Genomic DNA, 17,387 nt, shown 5'->3' on the forward strand with positions numbered 1-17,387 from the left:
AGGCTTTGGGCGAGCCTAAATAATTTTTAATTTTTTTTTATTTTATTTTTTTTACAAAAATTTTATTATTTTTTATTAAAAATAACACTGGGCCTCACGCGCGAGTCTGGTGGGCCGGGCCAGGCCCGGCTCGGGCTGTAGGCGGGCTTCGGTCTGCTCACGGACCGCGGGTCAATTTTATACTCTTACTTATAAAGGTTCGTTACAAGTTCTGTTTTGACAATTTAAATCGTTCAATATGTAAAATTCGTTGAGTATTATATACTTATAAACAATTATATTAATCGGATATTGATAGTTACGTGACTAAATCAATTTTATATTAAAAAAATAAATAGTAAAAAAATAAACAATTAATAAAAATCTAATTCAATAAAATTATTATTAATATTCAATCAGTATAATTTTTTACATATGTATTATTTAATAAATTTTATTTGTTAAACGATTTAAATTATTAAAACGGAACTGTAATGACCCGTCACAGATCCAACGATATCCTCTGATCTGACCATCTGATCACAGGAGAGAAGCGAATCCCATTTTTCCAAAACGACGGTTTTATGCTTTACGTGGCAAACAGTTCAACGACAAGCTCACCACTTTCCATACGCCCACCCAATCAAACTACAGGGTCCTCCCCCCCCCCCCCCCAAAACCCCAACCCAAACCCAAACCCAAACTTCAACATTGTCGGAGTCAACATCAACCAATAGACGTGGATCCCACTCCTTACCTTCTCGACACGTGTCCCCACTCTACAGTGCCAGGGTGGTCTCTTTCTCTCCTCACAGCAGGCAACGGCACAGTAGAGAGAGAGAGATTTTTTGGACAGAGGAAGTGTTGATTCTGGTTACTGTGCTGTTGGCTTGGACTCTGTAAACCGATTCGGATCAGCGTCGTGTTGTTCAATCTCTAGGGTTTCGATTGATTCTATTCACTTCGTTCAATCCATCTATTGCAGGTGAGTTTTGTGTTTTCTCTGCTTTTGGCATTGGAATCTGTAGCTATAGCGACTAGTAGATTTCTCTTCACTTTATTGAATTGATCAGAAAAAAATGGTGCAGAAGTGTGGGATCGATCGGTTGGTTGTTACAATTGAATTGCAATGTGATGATCTGAATAATTGTTCTTTGATTGTGATTTTGTGTATGTGTATTTGTTCTTGATAATTTGCTTCATGTTTGTTGCTTCGATGTTCTCTTATTGATGTCTAGTGCTCTGTGTTTAATATTAATTGCTATTGCCGTCAATCTAAGCAATTATGCTTCGCACAAGGAAAAAAACAAAAAAAAGAATACAATTGTATCATCATGAATAGGTTCACTATTTGTATCTATTCGAAAAATGAGATTCTTTATATGCTAACACCACAACAAAAGGAGTGTTAGAAACTAACAATATCTTGTCTTGTCCACTTGGATTACAAAAACTAACAAAAGCCACACAATTTTCTCTTAATGGTGTGCCGGCGATATTTTAGAGAAAATAAATAATCTATTGTCATTTCTGAGCTATAATTCTTTGCGATATCTTTCTTTTGTCTTTTTTGATAACTGGGTGTACGGACCAGCTTGTGCGTATCTCAATTAATCCCAGGGCCTGAAGTTAACAACTGGGAAAACTTCTAGTAGCCTCTCCCTCCCTCCTTCCCTTCCTCTCTTTTGTTTTTTTGTTTTTGTTTTTGCACGCTCGTGTGTGTACACTTCTATTTAAAGCATGCCCAACCTCCTAGTTTCTCTAGTAGAAGTCTCTTTGATTAAGACTTCTTTCTCTATTGTTTTGATGTAACTATCCATCTCATTTTGATATAACATTGGTTCTTAGTCTAGATTCTACACTCTTTTGTCTTGTATCTGCAGTACGATTTTATGAGCATCGTTGTCCATTTGTGTTTCTAGTTTGCATGTGAGCATGGTTTTGCATTTGAGCATCAACTTTTTGATTGTTAATTTGTTTGAAAATGTTTGTTGGACATTATGTCTTGATTCATCAATGAGATGAGTTGTTTGCTGTGAATTGGAAATTTGGCTGGTATGAGAATCATTATGATATTAATGTCGTGCCAGCTCTTTGAAGTTCTCAAACACTGTCACTTTCTCTACACCCTGCTCCTTTTCTCCCCTTTGGACACATAGACATACCGTAAGTCTAAAAGTTTATGTGATTTTTGGAGTGCCTAATGCTCTACATTATCCTAGATTTAGGCACTTTCCATATCTGTACTTTGGTCTGATTGATAAGATTAGCAAATTCTTATGTTATAAAATTTTAATCATGTGGCTATATCATTATCTGTCTTTTTAGGACTCTGTGCTCTCTCCACTAATACAACAATTATGCAATTGTATTTCTTAAATGCTTTATAGTAAAAATACTCTCGGTAGATATTTCATGATCTCCTAGGAAAATAAATCTTATTAATTGGATAATGTGTGAGCTGCAGTGGTAGATGCCACATGTATACTGAAGGTATTTTTGCTAAAAGTAATCGATAAAAGGATGCAGTTTCAGGAAAAAAAATGATTTTTTTTTTCTATAAAATGAAAAGATGTCAGATGTTTGTGGCATTCTAATGCTCTTTTTGCAAGCAGGAGATTACTCAGAAAATGAGAAAGTAGCAATCTTTAAAGCATTATTTTTTTGGTACATCAGAGGCTGTAGCCTAGGGAGGGTGGAAGTTTTGCATTTGGCAAGACTTGAACCCTTAACCACCTATTGAGGTGGAGGGGTTCTGACCATTTGAGCTAGCCCCAGTTGGTTATTCTTTACAGCAACATTGAAGGCACTTAGCATGACAAGAACATATTATAAAAAAAACAAAATATAGATATAAGACAAAGCATCACATGAAACGGCCAACAAGATGGCCAACCATTACAGTCAAATGTCTTGCACGATAGTAAAATGGAGGTTGGGTTAATGCCACTTCCCCTCCACAGCATCCTTAGTCAACGGGGACGACACTAGGTAATGATCCCTTTTCTCTTTCAAGGTAGTACAACCCCTATATGCAGCTAGTCTTTTTGATCCTGCCATTCCGAAAAACCAAAAAGAAAATAAAAAACATAAAAACCCAGCAATTCTTTGGTAGTACAGTCAAATTGGGAGTTTTCTGGGGTTCTGATTGTCATTGTGTTTAAAATGTTGATTTCTCCGTTCTCAATATGACAATTGTTTTCATTTTCCAGAGCATCACAATTCAAAATAAGAGATTCTGTTCCATTGGTTAAGGTTAAGCAAGGTGTTTAAGATGAGTTAATTGAAAGTTATCAAGGACTGCTATGGAGAGCAGTGAAAGGTTTTTTTTTTTTTCCTCTTAAGCATCTGTATTTTTTCTTGGTGATAGAATGTCAGTTTTTACACATGAATATGGATTTTAATATACTTCAATACATTTCATGATATTTTGGTTAAAGTGTAACGTATTTTTTCAGGTTCTATGAGAAGGTCTTCTTAAATGGAGACATCTATGTTGGTAATTTCAAGGGAATCTTTCCCCATGGCAAAGGAAAGTATACTTGGTCAGATGGAACAATCTATGAGGGTGATTGGGAAGAAGGAAAGATGGCTGGGAAAGGAGAGATTTTTTGGCCATCAGGTGCAACTTATGAGGGTGATTTTTCTGGGGGTTACCTTCATGGATGTGGCACCTTTACTAGTTGTGATGGGTCTGTGTACAGAGGAGCCTGGAGAATGAATGTTCAACATGGGTTTGGAAGAAAAGAGTACCCTAATTCTGATCTTTACAACGGTTTATGGAAAGAGGGACTATATGAAGGCAGGGGTAGGTATGCTTGGAGTAATGATAACACATATATTGGAAACTGGAAAGCTGGGAAAATGTTTGGCAGAGGTGTTATGAAATGGGTGAATGGTGATCTTTTTGATGGGTCTTGGTTGAATGGGTTCAGACATGGGTCGGGCTGTTACAGGTTTGCAGATGGGAGTTATTATTTTGGGACATGGACTAAGGGTCTAAAGGATGGGCAAGGAACATACTATCCTACTGGAAATAAACATCCATCACTTAGAAAGTTGTGTAGCTTTGACAAACACCAGGGCAAGAGCAAAGGGTTGCTATCTCATAGTTCATCCTTGAATTTGGGGGAGTGCAGGGTTCCAACTCCTAGTGTCAAGCGTAGTCTTTCTGAAAAGATTTCTATTAATGGCTTTTTAAGAGGTGCAGGTCGACTATCACACAGGACTACATCATTGGATGAAGGTTGTAGCCTTTGTCACTCCACCAGAGAGTTTTCATCTTGCGACACTTCATCAATGTTATCTCATTCCGCTGATGGACCTCAGTGTGAGGTGCAGGATAATACTACTGTAGTTTTTGAAAGGGAATACATGCAAGGAGTTTTGATTAAAGAAAGGATTAGAAAAAGTTCAGGACTATCATACAAAAGTGAAAATCCGAATAAGTTTCATGCCAAAGAAGTGAAAAAGAGTTCATGTGTGAACATTTTTGAAGGCTTACTCAGTAGGAGTTATTATCTGATGCTTAATCTGCAACTTGGTATCAGGTAACCAAAATGAGGAAAAAGTTCCTATCCTTCTACTATGATTATTGTTGTTATTATTGTCAGCAGTTGTAGCAATTAGTTCATTGGTCATTTGTACCTATCTGTAAAAGATCTCACTATGTGATTTTGATTTTTTCTTGAAATGTACAACATAATATGTGAAAAGCATCCTTCATTGCTGTAACATCTCATTTGAAGTTGACAGGTACACTGTTGGAAAGATCACACCAGTACCCATGCGTGAGGTGAGAGCTTCGGATTTTGGAGAACGAGCTAGAATACAAATGTATTTTCCGAGGAAGGGCTCCCAGTTCACACCTCCACATTATTCTGTTGACTTCTATTGGATGGACTACTGCCCTATGGTATTCAGGTATTTATCGATCTTGTGATGCCAACATCTTTGTGTTAGCATTGACCTGTGGTTTTCTATCTTCATATTTGTAAATTGTAATCATTGAAAGCTTGGTCATGCGTACAATGAAGCTGTAACTATTTTTGCTCTTGTTCGAAGTTAAAAATAAGAATTATGCTCCTGCCATGGTTTGGAAAAATTTAGTGGTTAGGTTTCATTACATTTTCCCTAAAGTTGGCTCATCCTGGGGTATAATTTGTGGAGCAGAAAGAGAAATCAGAGAAGTAAGAAGAACGGACAAAATTGGGGAAATGGAAGTTTAGTGATGCAGGACAAATAGGGAACAAGTAGGGTTTGTTTAGGGTAATAAATAGGTAAGAGTTTAAGCATGAAAAGATGGGATTTTAGCACTGTTTAGGGGCTGCTATAAGGCTGTGAACAGTAACTCGTGAATAGTAACTAAAACATAAAAGAAGAAGAAAGGAGAAGAAGATAGGTCTAGGCATCACACCTAGATTCCATAGACATCATACCTAGGGTTTGATTGCATCACATAATCCATTAAGAAGCTTCAAAACTCTCAACCTTTTATAAAATATCAACTCTATATAATTAAAAGCATTACATGGCTTTATATAGAACTAAGAGACTTCTTAAACCAATTAGAACCAAAAAAGGAAACTACTATAATAGTTTAGACTTCCAAAACTAATTTAAGACCAAATAAAAAACATAAATAAAATCTAATCAAATAATTTGACCCACAAGACAACCCATGGCCGACCCATACAGCCCATGACAACAATAATGAAAATTATCAAAGTACCCTTGACCTAAAAATCCTACAAAACGTAAAAATAATCATAAAACAATACTCCAAAAATACTAGAAACATAATTATATAAAATTCCTATTAGTTTCTCTATGAAATTATGTCAATATCCAAATATCATTGCTTCTTTGAATTTAGCCTTTCTTGAGCTTCTTATACTTTGCATCATTCTCTCTTGGTTGGAAAAAACTCGACCTCGAGTTTTAAAGTGTTGGAGTATAAGAAGCCACGTCCATGGCTTCACATTAAAATCTTCAAGTTGGCAACATCGTTTCTTCTTCATTGGAGGTAGCAATGAAAGCAACAAGATATTTTCAACTCTAAAGCTGAATTTATCTGGAATGACGAAATCAATTGAAGTAGAAGATGAACCCTTGTATTGATCAGAGTGTTGAGTTGCCCCATCATCCATTCCATTCTTTTTTGGTTTTGCAATATGGTGCTTACAATAAATTTGAATGCTCCTATTTGCATCAACAGACATGGATTTCATATTCTCAATCTTTTTCTCAACGAAAATGTCGTTTTGCAATCCTCTTTTGACTCCGACATATGCTTTAAAGGCATATTTTCCTCAGCACTAGCAGTTGGTTGCTTCAATTCTTCAGTCCCGACAGCTTCCAATTCCTTTCTTTGGACTCTAGTAATAACTAGATTGTCTTGGGGTGCTTTTGGATCACTACTAGGAGCCTCGTTATCCTTCAAAATTTGGTTATCTTTCACCTTGTGCAGGTTTCAATCATTCTCCTTCATTTGTAGCTTCAATTGCACAAGCTTTTGATCTTTAACTCTAGCTTTCAGCTTTGGCACAACTTCTTGTGTGTACTCCATGTTATATTTTGACTGATGTGGCACTTCTTGCCTAATAATAGGGCTTAATGCAGGTTTAAATCTAGCAAGTCTTTGACATGATTCGTTCACAACTCGATTTCGAGTGTCAAGGGCCTCAAGTCTTTGCATATATTCTTCAAAGAAAGTGTTGCCATGTCTTGAATGAACAAGTTGCTCACATGACTCAGCAAGATTATTTGAAGGTATATACTTCTCTTGAAGCTTAGCTTTCATCTCTTGCCATGCGCTTATTGGTGGCAATTCCAATCTTCTTATATCTTCTTCAACACGATACCACCAAACTTGTGCCAAACCTACAAATTTCATCTTGACAAATCTCGTTTTTCGATCATCCGTCCAATCGTAGCAATCAAAATATTCCTCGATTGAAACAAGCCAACTAGAGAACACCATAGGATCATCTCTTCCTTCAAAATCTGGAACTTGTTTGTTATGGGGTATAACATATTGTGGCACATAGGATCTCCCACATTGTAAGAACATTGTGGCGAAACCTTAAGCTCTGATACCAAACTGATGCAGAACAAATAGAGAACAAGTAGGGTTTGTTTAGGGTAATAAATAGGTAGGAGTTTAAACATGAAAAGATGGGATTTTAGCACTGTTTAAGGGCTGCAATAAGGCTGTGAACAGTAACTCGTGAATAGTAAACTAAAACATAAAAGAAGAAGAAGAAAGGAGAAGAAGAAGATAGGTCCAGGCATCACACCTAGATTCCATAGGCATCACACCTAGGGTTTGATTACATCACACAGTCCATTATGAAGCTTCAAAACTCTCAACCTTTTATAAAATATCAACTCTATATAATTAAAAACATTACATGGCTTTATATAGAACTAAGAGACTTTCTAAATCAATTAGAACCAAAAAAAGAAACTACTATAATAATTTAGACTTCCAAAACTAATTTAAGACCAAATAAGAAACATAAATAAAATCTAATCAAATAACTTGACCCACAAGACAACCCATGGGTGACCCCTACGGCCCATGACAACAATAATAAAAATTACCAAAATACCCTTGACCTAAAAATCCTACAAAACATAAAAATAATCATAAAACAATACTCCAAAAATACTAGAAACATAATTATATAAAATTCCTATCAGTTTCTCTATAAAATCATCCTAATATTCAAATATCATTGCTTCTTTGAATTTAGCCTTCCTTGAGCTTCTTATACTTTGCATCATTTCGTTTGCTCACTAGGAGGTTACCCTAATATCTTTATTCATACTTAACATGGTACATTCAATATCATTATATTAAGTTCTAATTCATTCTAAGCATTTCTCAAATTGATACATGGAAATCAAGCAAACTCAACTTGCCTAACACACCATGAAAGAAACACCTGAATTTTCCTTAATAAGATCTCATCTGTTAATTGATTTTTTTGGCTTTGTGAAGGGAGTACAAAATTTTCTATTTTGGAGCTTCTCAGTAATAGTTGGCCGTTTACTTTAACATGCTTAGTTCTTTCATTATTAGATTGGGTAATTGCTACTGCTTTTTTGTCAGAATATGAATTCATAGCATCTTAATCACATGACCTCACAATTACTGTGAACTTTTTTTTATTAGCCCTTTCCACATCACCAGATGTAAGAATTTATGTATTATTGATTGTTGTATTGATATTTATTACAATGATTCATGATTCCTATATATAGAAGAGGGTGAGTGTGTAGTAGGTGAGGAGTAGGTGAGGAGTAGGTGGAGAGTAGGTGAAGTAGGTGAGTGTGTAGTAGGTGGTAGTGGTAGGTGTGTAGTAGGTGGATTTTAACAGCCCCCCGCAAACTCAAGAGGGATAGGAACTAACCAACTTGAGTTTGGAGAGAGTAACAAAACAAGAAAATACTCTGAAAAATAAAAAATGGATAGGAGACACTGTATGGTCGTGTCAGACCATTGGTGAAGACACTGGATGGTGGTGTCATAACGTTGTAGAGGACACTGTATGGGGGTGTCATAACGTTGTAGAGGACACTGTATGGTGGTGTCATAACGGTGTAGAGGACACTGGATGGCGGTGTTAGACCGATGTAGAAGACAGTTTATGGGGTCATGTCGGACCGATGTAGAAGACAGTTTACGGGGTCATGTCGGACCGTTGTAACAGACACTGTTGTGACAGTTTACGGAGTCTTGCTGGACCCTTGTAGAAACTAACCGGAATCAATGTCGGGACAGTTTACAGAGTCTTGTCGGACCCTTTGAAGGAGCGAACCGGAATCAATGTCGGGACAGTTTACTGAGTCTTGTCGGACCCTTGAAGGAGCTAACCGGAATCAGTGTCGGGACAGTTTACAGAGTCTTGTCGGACCCCTAAAAAGTCGCACCCTCAAAAGGTGTGCCCAATCTGTCAAAAGGCGTGCCATCAAAAGGCGGGCCATCAAAAGGCGTGCCAAATCCATAAAAAGGCGTGCCAGATATGATGGCGAGGCACGTGAGTGCCTTGGCTGGCGCGCCCGTTTGTCGTCTGGCGTCAAGTGGCGCGCGATACGCGTGGCTGCCTCGGCTATTTAACCAAGACGGAGGCTGAGGCTGAGGCTGAGGCAGAAGCTGAGACAGAAAAACTGAGAGAAACCTCTGAAAAATTCTTCGTTTTGCTGAAAAAGATACTCTGTAACACTCTGTTGCCCAGAAAAATGGCTTCGTCTTCCCGTGGTTTGCTCACTCTCTTTCCCGACCTCAACGAGTCAACAAGAGAGATAACTGGTGCGGTGGCACTGGAACCTCAACCAAGCGCCCCGGAGTTTGCTCCGTTGAACTTTCCTATGCGGTCTGTGGAGCAAAGAATGGCAGTGCAGTCGGATGTGGAGGCCAATCAGTATACATTGAAGTCATGTGTGGAAACCATGACTGCGGTTACAAATTTGTCGAACCGGCTGCAGAGTAGGACAAATGAGGTGCAGCAGTTAAACGCCCAACTGGCTCTGCTCCAACGCATGTATAAGGATGCGCGAGCAGAGTTAAGTGTGCTAAAGACGGAAAATAAGGAGCTGAAGCGGAAGGCCACCGTAATGTTCCGATTTGGAGGTCCGCCATATGCTGCAGTGGAGGAGTATGGGGGAGTGAACGTGCTCGGTGGACAAGGAAACACGGAGGCAACACCGGCAAGGGCCGTCCAGGACGGAGGCAAGAAGAAGAGACCGGCGGCAGAGTAGAGAAGAAAAATCCCGCCTGTGGATGTGGTTGTTTGGGTTTGTTGTTTTTTTTGTTTTGTTGTTGTTTTTTTATTTTTTTTTTTATTATTTATTTTTTTTTTTGGTGTAAAATTGTGATCAGGGCGAAGTCCCGATAGAAATAAAATGAGTGTATTGTGCAAATCCGAATGGCTTGAAGGTACAAGACTGAGCAGAAAAATTAGATGAAATGAATTTTTTTTTTTTTTTTTTTTTTAAATAATAAAAAATTGAGGTTCAAGGAAAAGTTGGGCTGTGGAAAGAAGAAAAAGAAAAATTAACACCCACGTGAGTTCCATCTAATTTTTATATATATAAGATAAAAAAAGGTGTGGACGGTGGAAAAATATTTTAAAAGAGAAAAAGTTATATAATATAGTTATCTCTTTGAAACTATATGCTGGTGTTGATCAAAACCGTGCCTTTTTTTTTTTTTTTTTTTTTTTGGTGTAATAAAAAAAAGAAAGATAAAATAAAAGAAAGAAAGTGGAGTAACGTGGGTGGGGTGCAAAAGGTGACATAGTGGGAGCCTTGGATAATAGATGATAATAAACATATATATATATATATGCTGGAAATTGTGTTCATGCATATAATATGATAGTGGTGTTGGTGGTAGATAGTGGCATGTATAGAATATGATAGTGGTGTTGGTGGTAGATAGTGGTATGTATAGAATATGATAGTGGTGTTGGTTGTAGATAGTGGCATGTATAGAATATGATAGTGGTGTTGGTGGTAGATAGTGGCATGTATATAATATGATAGTGGTAGATAGTGGTAATATATAATATGTAAGTGGCATATAATGGGTTATGATGATGTTTGTAATATCTCCTATATAAGGAGTGTCATTTGGTCTTGTAAGATAAGAAGTTTTGAATATAACTGAAATATATTCCTTCTTCCTCATATTTTCGGAGTTCTTCTTCTTCTTCATATTTTCTAAGTTGGTATCAGAGCAACAAAAAACACAGCAGCCCTAAAACCGTCATAGCCATGTCGGAAGTCACGTCCGGAACCACTTCAACCCATTCCGGTGAAAACGTCCAACTCTCACTCTGTCCAAATCACCACCATCCGCCTAAATGGTGATAATTTTCTCCGCTGGTCACAATCTGTCCGGATGTATATCCGTGGGCAAGGAAAGATCGGTTACATCACTGGTGACAAGAAGGCTCCTGCTGTTAATGATCCGTTGTTCGACAATTGGGACGCTGAAAACTCCATGGTTATGACATGGTTGGTCAATTCCATGGAGGAGGATATAAGCTCTAATTACATGTGCTATACTACTGCACAAGAATTGTGGGATAATGTTAGTCAGATGTATTCTGACCTAGGAAATCAATCTCAAGTTTTCGAATTAACTTTGAAGTTGGGAGAGATTCGTCAAGGAGATGATTCCGTCACCAAATATTTCAATTCGTTGAAAAGGTTGTGGCAGGATCTTGACATCTTCAACACATACGAATGGAAATCGGTTGACGACTGCAACCACCACAAGAAAACTGTGGAAGACAGCCGTATTTACAAGTTTCTTGCCGGCCTCAACATTGAGTTCGATGAAGTGCGAGGAAGAATTATTGGCAGACCTCCTCTCCCATCCATTGGCGAAGTATTTGCTGAAGTCAGAAGGGAAGAGAGCCGAAGGAGCGTCATGCTTAAGAAAAAAGGTAATGGTGAATCAATTGAAATTTCTGCTTTAATTAGCGATGCTGCGGCCAACAAGGCTGCAAATTACCAGCGCAGGTTTGATGATAAGCCACGGGTCTGGTGTGATTTTTGCAACAAGCCTCGCCATACACGCGAAACGTGTTGGAAGATTCATGGCAAACCTGTCAACTGGAAAAGCAGCAAACAAGGAGAGAAGAATCGTGGCTTTCCTACCGCTAATGAAGCCGATTCAGGTCCCTTCAACAAAGAGCAGATTGATCAACTCTTAAAGCTGATAAAATCCAACTCCTCAACCGGTACTCCTAGTGTTTTGTTGGCACAAACAGGTAGAAATCCTAAAGCCTTCTCTTGCCTAAACTTCTCTCCGTGGATCATAGATTCCGGTGCCTCCGATCACATGACTAGTTTTTCCCATTTATTTAGTACCTATTTCCCTTGTTCTGGTCATGACAAAATCAGAATAGCCGATGGTAGTTTTTCACCTATTGCAGGAAAAGGATTTATTAAACTAACTGAGAAAATTAATCTCAATGCTGTTCTTCACGTCCCCAACTTAGCCTGTAACCTTTTGTCTGTCAGTAAACTATCTAAGGATTCTAATTGTCGTGTTACATTTTTTGAATCCCATTGTGAATTTCAGGACCAGAACTCGGGGATGATGATTGGGCGTGCTAGGATGCTTGAAGGTCTTTACTACTTTGATGAAGTACCTGTTAGTAATAAAAAAGCTCAGAGCTTTAATAGTACCAGTTCAATCTCTGTTCGAGAAAAAATAATGCTATGGCACTATAGGCTAGGACATCCTAGTTTTCTTTATCTGAAACATTTATTTCCAGAATTATTTAAAGGGATTGATTGTTCTTCTTTTCATTGTGAAAGTTGCATTTTTGCAAAATTTCATCGCTCTACTTATTTGCCAAAACCTTACCAGGCTTCAAAACCTTTTTATTTGATTCATAGTGATGTTTGGGGCCCTTCTAAAATCACTACTCTTTCTGGTAAAAGATGGTTTGTTACATTTATTGATGACCATACCCGCTTATGTTGGATTTATTTGATGAATAAAAAATCTGACGTGAAAAATTTATTCACAAATTTTTACAATATGATTGAAAACCAATTTCAAACCAAAATTGGTATTTTACATTCTGATAATGGAACAGAATATTTCAATGAGCAGTTGGGTGAGTTTTTGGAAAAAAATGGGATTTTTCATCAATCTACATGTCGGGATACCCCTCAACAAAATGGCATTGCAGAACGAAAAAATAAACATCTACTTGAAGTAGCACGTGCTATAATGTTTTACATGCATGTTCCTAAATATTTATGGGGTGAAGCAATTTTAACAGCCTCTTATTTGATAAACAGGATGCCTACAAAGGTGTTAACATACAAAACACCTTTTGATTGTCTCAAAACTTTTTTTCCTGACACGAGGTTGTTTTCTGATTTACCCGCCAAAGTTTTTGGATGTACTGCCTATGTTCATGTTCCCAGTCAATTTCGTTCAAAACTTGACCCCCGTGCTATAAAATGTGTTTTTTTGGGTTATTCCTCACACAAAAAGGGGTATAAGTGCTTCGATCCTCAAAACAAGAAATTTCATGTGAGTATGGATGTGTCATTTGTGGAAACAAAATCCTATTTCCCCAACACTTCTCTTCAGGGGGAGACAAGTGGAGTAGAAGACCGTTTTTGGGATATTTCTATCCCGCTCCCCAATGTCATTTATCCTACACAAAAATCACATCTGTCTGATAATGATCACTTAGGAGAACCAAGTTCTATGGTGCCTAGTCAAGAAGATTCTTGTTTAGGGGGAGAAGTACTACAAAATGATCTAAATCCTGAGCTTCAGGTTTATACTAGGAAGCGATTTCATCTGAGGAATAATGACCCGAATGTCCATCCTAATGACCCGAATGTCCACCCGAGTTCTGGCATCGAAATTTTAGGTAATCCTATTCCTTCTATTTCCGACCTTGATGTACCTATAGCAATTAGGAAAGGTGTCCGAAATTGCATTAAACATCCTATTGCAAATTACCTCTCCTATCAAAGACTGTCTAAAAACCATAGAGCTTTCACATCTAGGATTTCACACTTGTTTGTTCCAAGGAATATACAGGAAGCATTGGATGATCCGAATTGGAAATTAGCAGTCATGGAGGAGATGAATGCTTTAAGGAGAAGTGGTACTTGGGAGATAGTTGATCTACCCAAAGACAAGAAAACAGTTGGGTGTAAATGGGTGTTTACGATAAAATGTAACGCAGATGGAAGCGTTGAGAGATACAAGGCGAGACTGGTAGCTAAAGGCTTCACTTAAACTTATGGGATCGACTATCAGGAGACGTTTGCTCCTGTTGCTAAAATAAATTCCATCAGAGTACTGTTATCTCTTGCAGTAAATTCAGATTGGCCTCTACATCAACTTGACATTAAAAATGCATTTCTCAATGGTGATCTTGAAGAGGAGGTGTTCATGAGCCTACCGCCGGGATTTGAGCAGAGACTTGGAAGTGACAGAGTATGCAGATTGAACAAGTCATTATACGGACTCAAACAATCACCAAGAGCGTGGTTTGAACGCTTTGGGAAGGCAGTTATCAGTTGTGGTTTCTCGCAGAGTCAAGCAGATCACACAATATTTTATAAACATTCAAAAAACAGTAAAATTGCAATTTTGATTGTTTATGTTGATGACATCATTTTAACTGGTAATGATGAAGCAGAGTTAGCAGCCCTCAAAGAGAAACTCGCAAAAGAATTTCACATTAAGGATCTGGGAGCCCTCAAGTATTTCCTCGGAATGGAATTTGCAAGATCCAAGGAAGGTATATTCGTTAATCAGAGAAAATATGTTCTTGATCTCCTTGGAGAAACAGGTATGCTTGGTTGTAAGATGGCGGAGACTCCGATCGAGCCTAACTTGAAGTTACAAGCTGCTAAGGCTGAAGAAGTCAAAGAGAGAGAACAATATCAGCGACTTGTAGGGAAATTGATTTACTTGTCTCATACGCGGCCTGATATTGCCTTTGCAGTCAGCATGGTAAGTCAGTTCATGCACTCACCAGGGGCAGAGCACTTTGAGGCCGTTTATAAGATCTTAAGATATTTGAAAGGAACTCCAGGGAGAGGCTTACTATTCAAGAAACATGGACATCTTCAAGTTGAAATATACACAGATGCAGACTGGGCAGGAAGTGTTACAGACAGGAGATCAACATCCGGATACTGCTCCTTTGTAGGTGGGAACCTAGTTACTTGGCGGAGTAAAAAACAGAATGTGGTAGCTAGAAGTAGTGCAGAAGCAGAGTTCAGAGCTGTTGCCCATGGAATCTGTGAAGTAATGTGGATTAAAAGAATTCTTGAAGAATTAAAGCTTTCTCACCCGACACCTATGAAGGTCTATTGTGACAACAAAGCAGCTATATCTATAGCTCATAATCCAGTTCTACATGATCGCACCAAACATATAGAAGTGGATAAACATTTCATCAAGGAGAAAATCAATGCTGGCATAATCTGTATGACTTACCTTCCAACAGGTGAACAATTAGCTGATGTGCTAACGAAGGGACTACACAAGAAGCAATTTGATAAGCTGACTAGCAAGCTGGCTATGGAAGATATCTTCAAACCAGCTTAAGGGGGAGTGCTGGAAATTGTGTTCATGCATATAATATGATAGTGGTGTTGGTGGTAGATAGTGGCATGTATAGAATATGATAGTGGTGTTGGTGGTAGATAGTGGTATGTATAGAATATGATAGTGGTGTTGGTTGTAGATAGTGGCATGTATAGAATATGATAGTGGTGTTGGTGGTAGATAGTGGCATGTATATAATATGATAGTGGTAGATAGTGGTAATATATAATATGTAAGTGGCATATAATGGGTTATGATGATGTTTGTAATATCTCCTATATAAGGAGTGTCATTTGGTCTTGTAAGATAAGAAGTTTTGAATATAACTGAAATATATTCCTTCTTCCTCATATTTTCGGAGTTCTTCTTCTTCTTCATATTTTCTAAGTATATATATATAGATTAAAAGAAAAGAAAGGTGAGTGGGGTATTTAAAAAAAGATTAAAGGTGAGTGTCCCTGTAAAGTGATTAAAAACAATGTGTTTATCTGAGAAAGTTGCTGCAGCTCTGGACACTTGAACCTGCTGAACGTGATGCAGTTTTGGCTAATGAAGCTACAAAGAGGTGGACTTCAAGCAACCAGGTTCTAGTAGAAATAGCTTGTGCAAGGTCTCCACATGAACTACTTCTGGCAAAGCAAGCCTATCATGCTCGTATTAAGAAATCCCTTGAAGAGGATGTTGCACATCACACAACTGGTGACTTCCGCAAGCTTTTGGTACCGCTTGTGAGCACATATCGGTACAACGGAGATGAGGTGAACATGACACTTGCAAAATCGGAGGCTAAGATTCTCCATGAGAATATTTCGAAGGAACATTACAGTAATGAGGATCTCATCACGATTCTGGCTACAAGGAGCAAAGCACAGGTCAATGCAACACTGAATCAATACAAAAATGAATTCGGGCATGATATACTCGAGGACTTGGAAGCTGATCCCAATGATGAGTGTCTGTCAATACTGAGAGCAACTGTGAAGTGCTTGACCTGGCCGGAGAAGTACTTTGAGAAGGTTCTTCAACTGGCAATAAACAAGCGAGGAAAAGTGGGATCCAACGGTTGTGATCGGATCTGGTGCTGCGGTGGTGAAGTGTTGTTGAAGAATCTGCCATTGAAGAAGAAATTAGCAAAATTTGGGTTTGTCCGGCGGGCGGCCAAGGCGAGGCTACCGCCCGCCGGTGAAGCAAAATGACTAGGTTTTTAACCTTGCTCTGATACCATGTAAGAATTTATGTATTATTGATTGTTGTATTGATATTTATTACAATGATTCATGATTCCTATATATAGAAGAGGGTGAGTGTGTAGTAGGTGAGGAGTAGGTGAGGAGTAGGTGGAGAGTAGGTGAAGTAGGTGAGTGTGTAGTAGGTGGTAGTGGTAGGTGTGTAGTAGGTGGATTTTAACACCAGATACCCCTATCAAAGTTGTGTATCTAGATTTGATCTCCTATCTGAGGTTGATCTTGTCAACTGCATTTATAAAGGTTAAACCTTTGAGTACCCATGACTTGCAAATAGGATGTTCCGCGGAGGACTGATTTCTGGTAGACACCTGATGAGAATCCTCCTGGTTATTCATCCTGTGATAATGCATGACTTGCCTCACTCACTGCGTCAGTATTATTTTGTTTATTGGGAGACAAATATATTAACCCACCCAACTTTTTCTAGCAACAACCTACCTCTTAAAGAGGTTTCCACTTTTATCACTTGAGATGTGATTAGCCTTAGTCAGGTTATGTGAACAGTCTAGAGTCTCTTAGAAGATTAAGAACATACTTTCTTCAAAGTAGGGTAAATCTGAACTTCAACAAGTCCCTGTTGGAGAAAAGATAGAATAGGAATTGAAAGCATGTGTAAGAACTTAGTTGTGGCATCTAAATATGATTGAATGTCATTTGAGACTATGATGATTTTATTATATCCAGTTAAGACCCATGAATTCACCAGCACAGGGGGTGGTTTGATTTAAAGTGAAATTGTTACAAGGAAGAGGGATGGATATGCAAGTTGATACCATGAGAAAAGACACGGTTTCTCAGGTTAATAGAGGATATGGCTCTAGACAGAGCAAAGTAGAGAGAAGGAATTATGTCTATGACCCAACTACCTAAGTTTTTTTTGGCATGAGATTAAGCAAGACTTACTTGAACCCTACTAATTGCTTTCTCTCTGATGATATGCAGTTTATCTAACTCATTATTTTCTTTTGTTCTTGATGAAAAGGGTATGTTCATAGGCAAAGTTCGAATTCACCATACGATTGACCAACTGTATTTGCTAGTAATTA

General features: G+C 38.2%; 1 protein-coding gene and 1 pseudogene across 9 annotated transcripts in view; both read left to right on the top strand.

Annotated features, from left to right (window-relative positions):
- The first annotated feature begins 527 nt into the window (after nucleotides 1-527).
- LOC114282504 (phosphatidylinositol 4-phosphate 5-kinase 8) overlaps nucleotides 528-17,387 on the top strand; it is a 30,291-nt gene continuing 13,431 nt past the window's right edge. For 4 of the 9 annotated variants that reach the window (XR_014360960.1, XR_014360961.1, XM_082914442.1 and 1 more), the window contains exons 1-4: nucleotides 528-964; nucleotides 3,192-3,301; nucleotides 3,438-4,529; nucleotides 4,735-4,902. Coding sequence is in view for 6 of the 9 variants with exons in the window: in XM_082914442.1 (XP_082770568.1) it covers nucleotides 3,285-3,301; nucleotides 3,438-4,529; nucleotides 4,735-4,902 (1,277 nt within the window). In the remaining 3 variants the exon portion in view is untranslated. Of the gene's footprint in view, nucleotides 965-1,187; nucleotides 2,971-3,191; nucleotides 3,302-3,437; nucleotides 4,530-4,734; nucleotides 4,903-17,387 lie in introns of those variants that run through there. The other 5 variants (XR_014360962.1, XM_082914446.1, XM_082914447.1 and 2 more) reach the window with 3 other exon arrangements.
- Nucleotides 15,568-16,314, top strand: LOC145820719 (annexin Gh1 pseudogene; annotated as a pseudogene).

Source organism: Camellia sinensis, chromosome 2 (genome assembly GCF_055761805.1).
Source record: "Camellia sinensis isolate YWXY chromosome 2, ASM5576180v1, whole genome shotgun sequence".
In the NCBI taxonomy this organism is placed as follows: domain Eukaryota; kingdom Viridiplantae; phylum Streptophyta; class Magnoliopsida; order Ericales; family Theaceae; genus Camellia; species Camellia sinensis.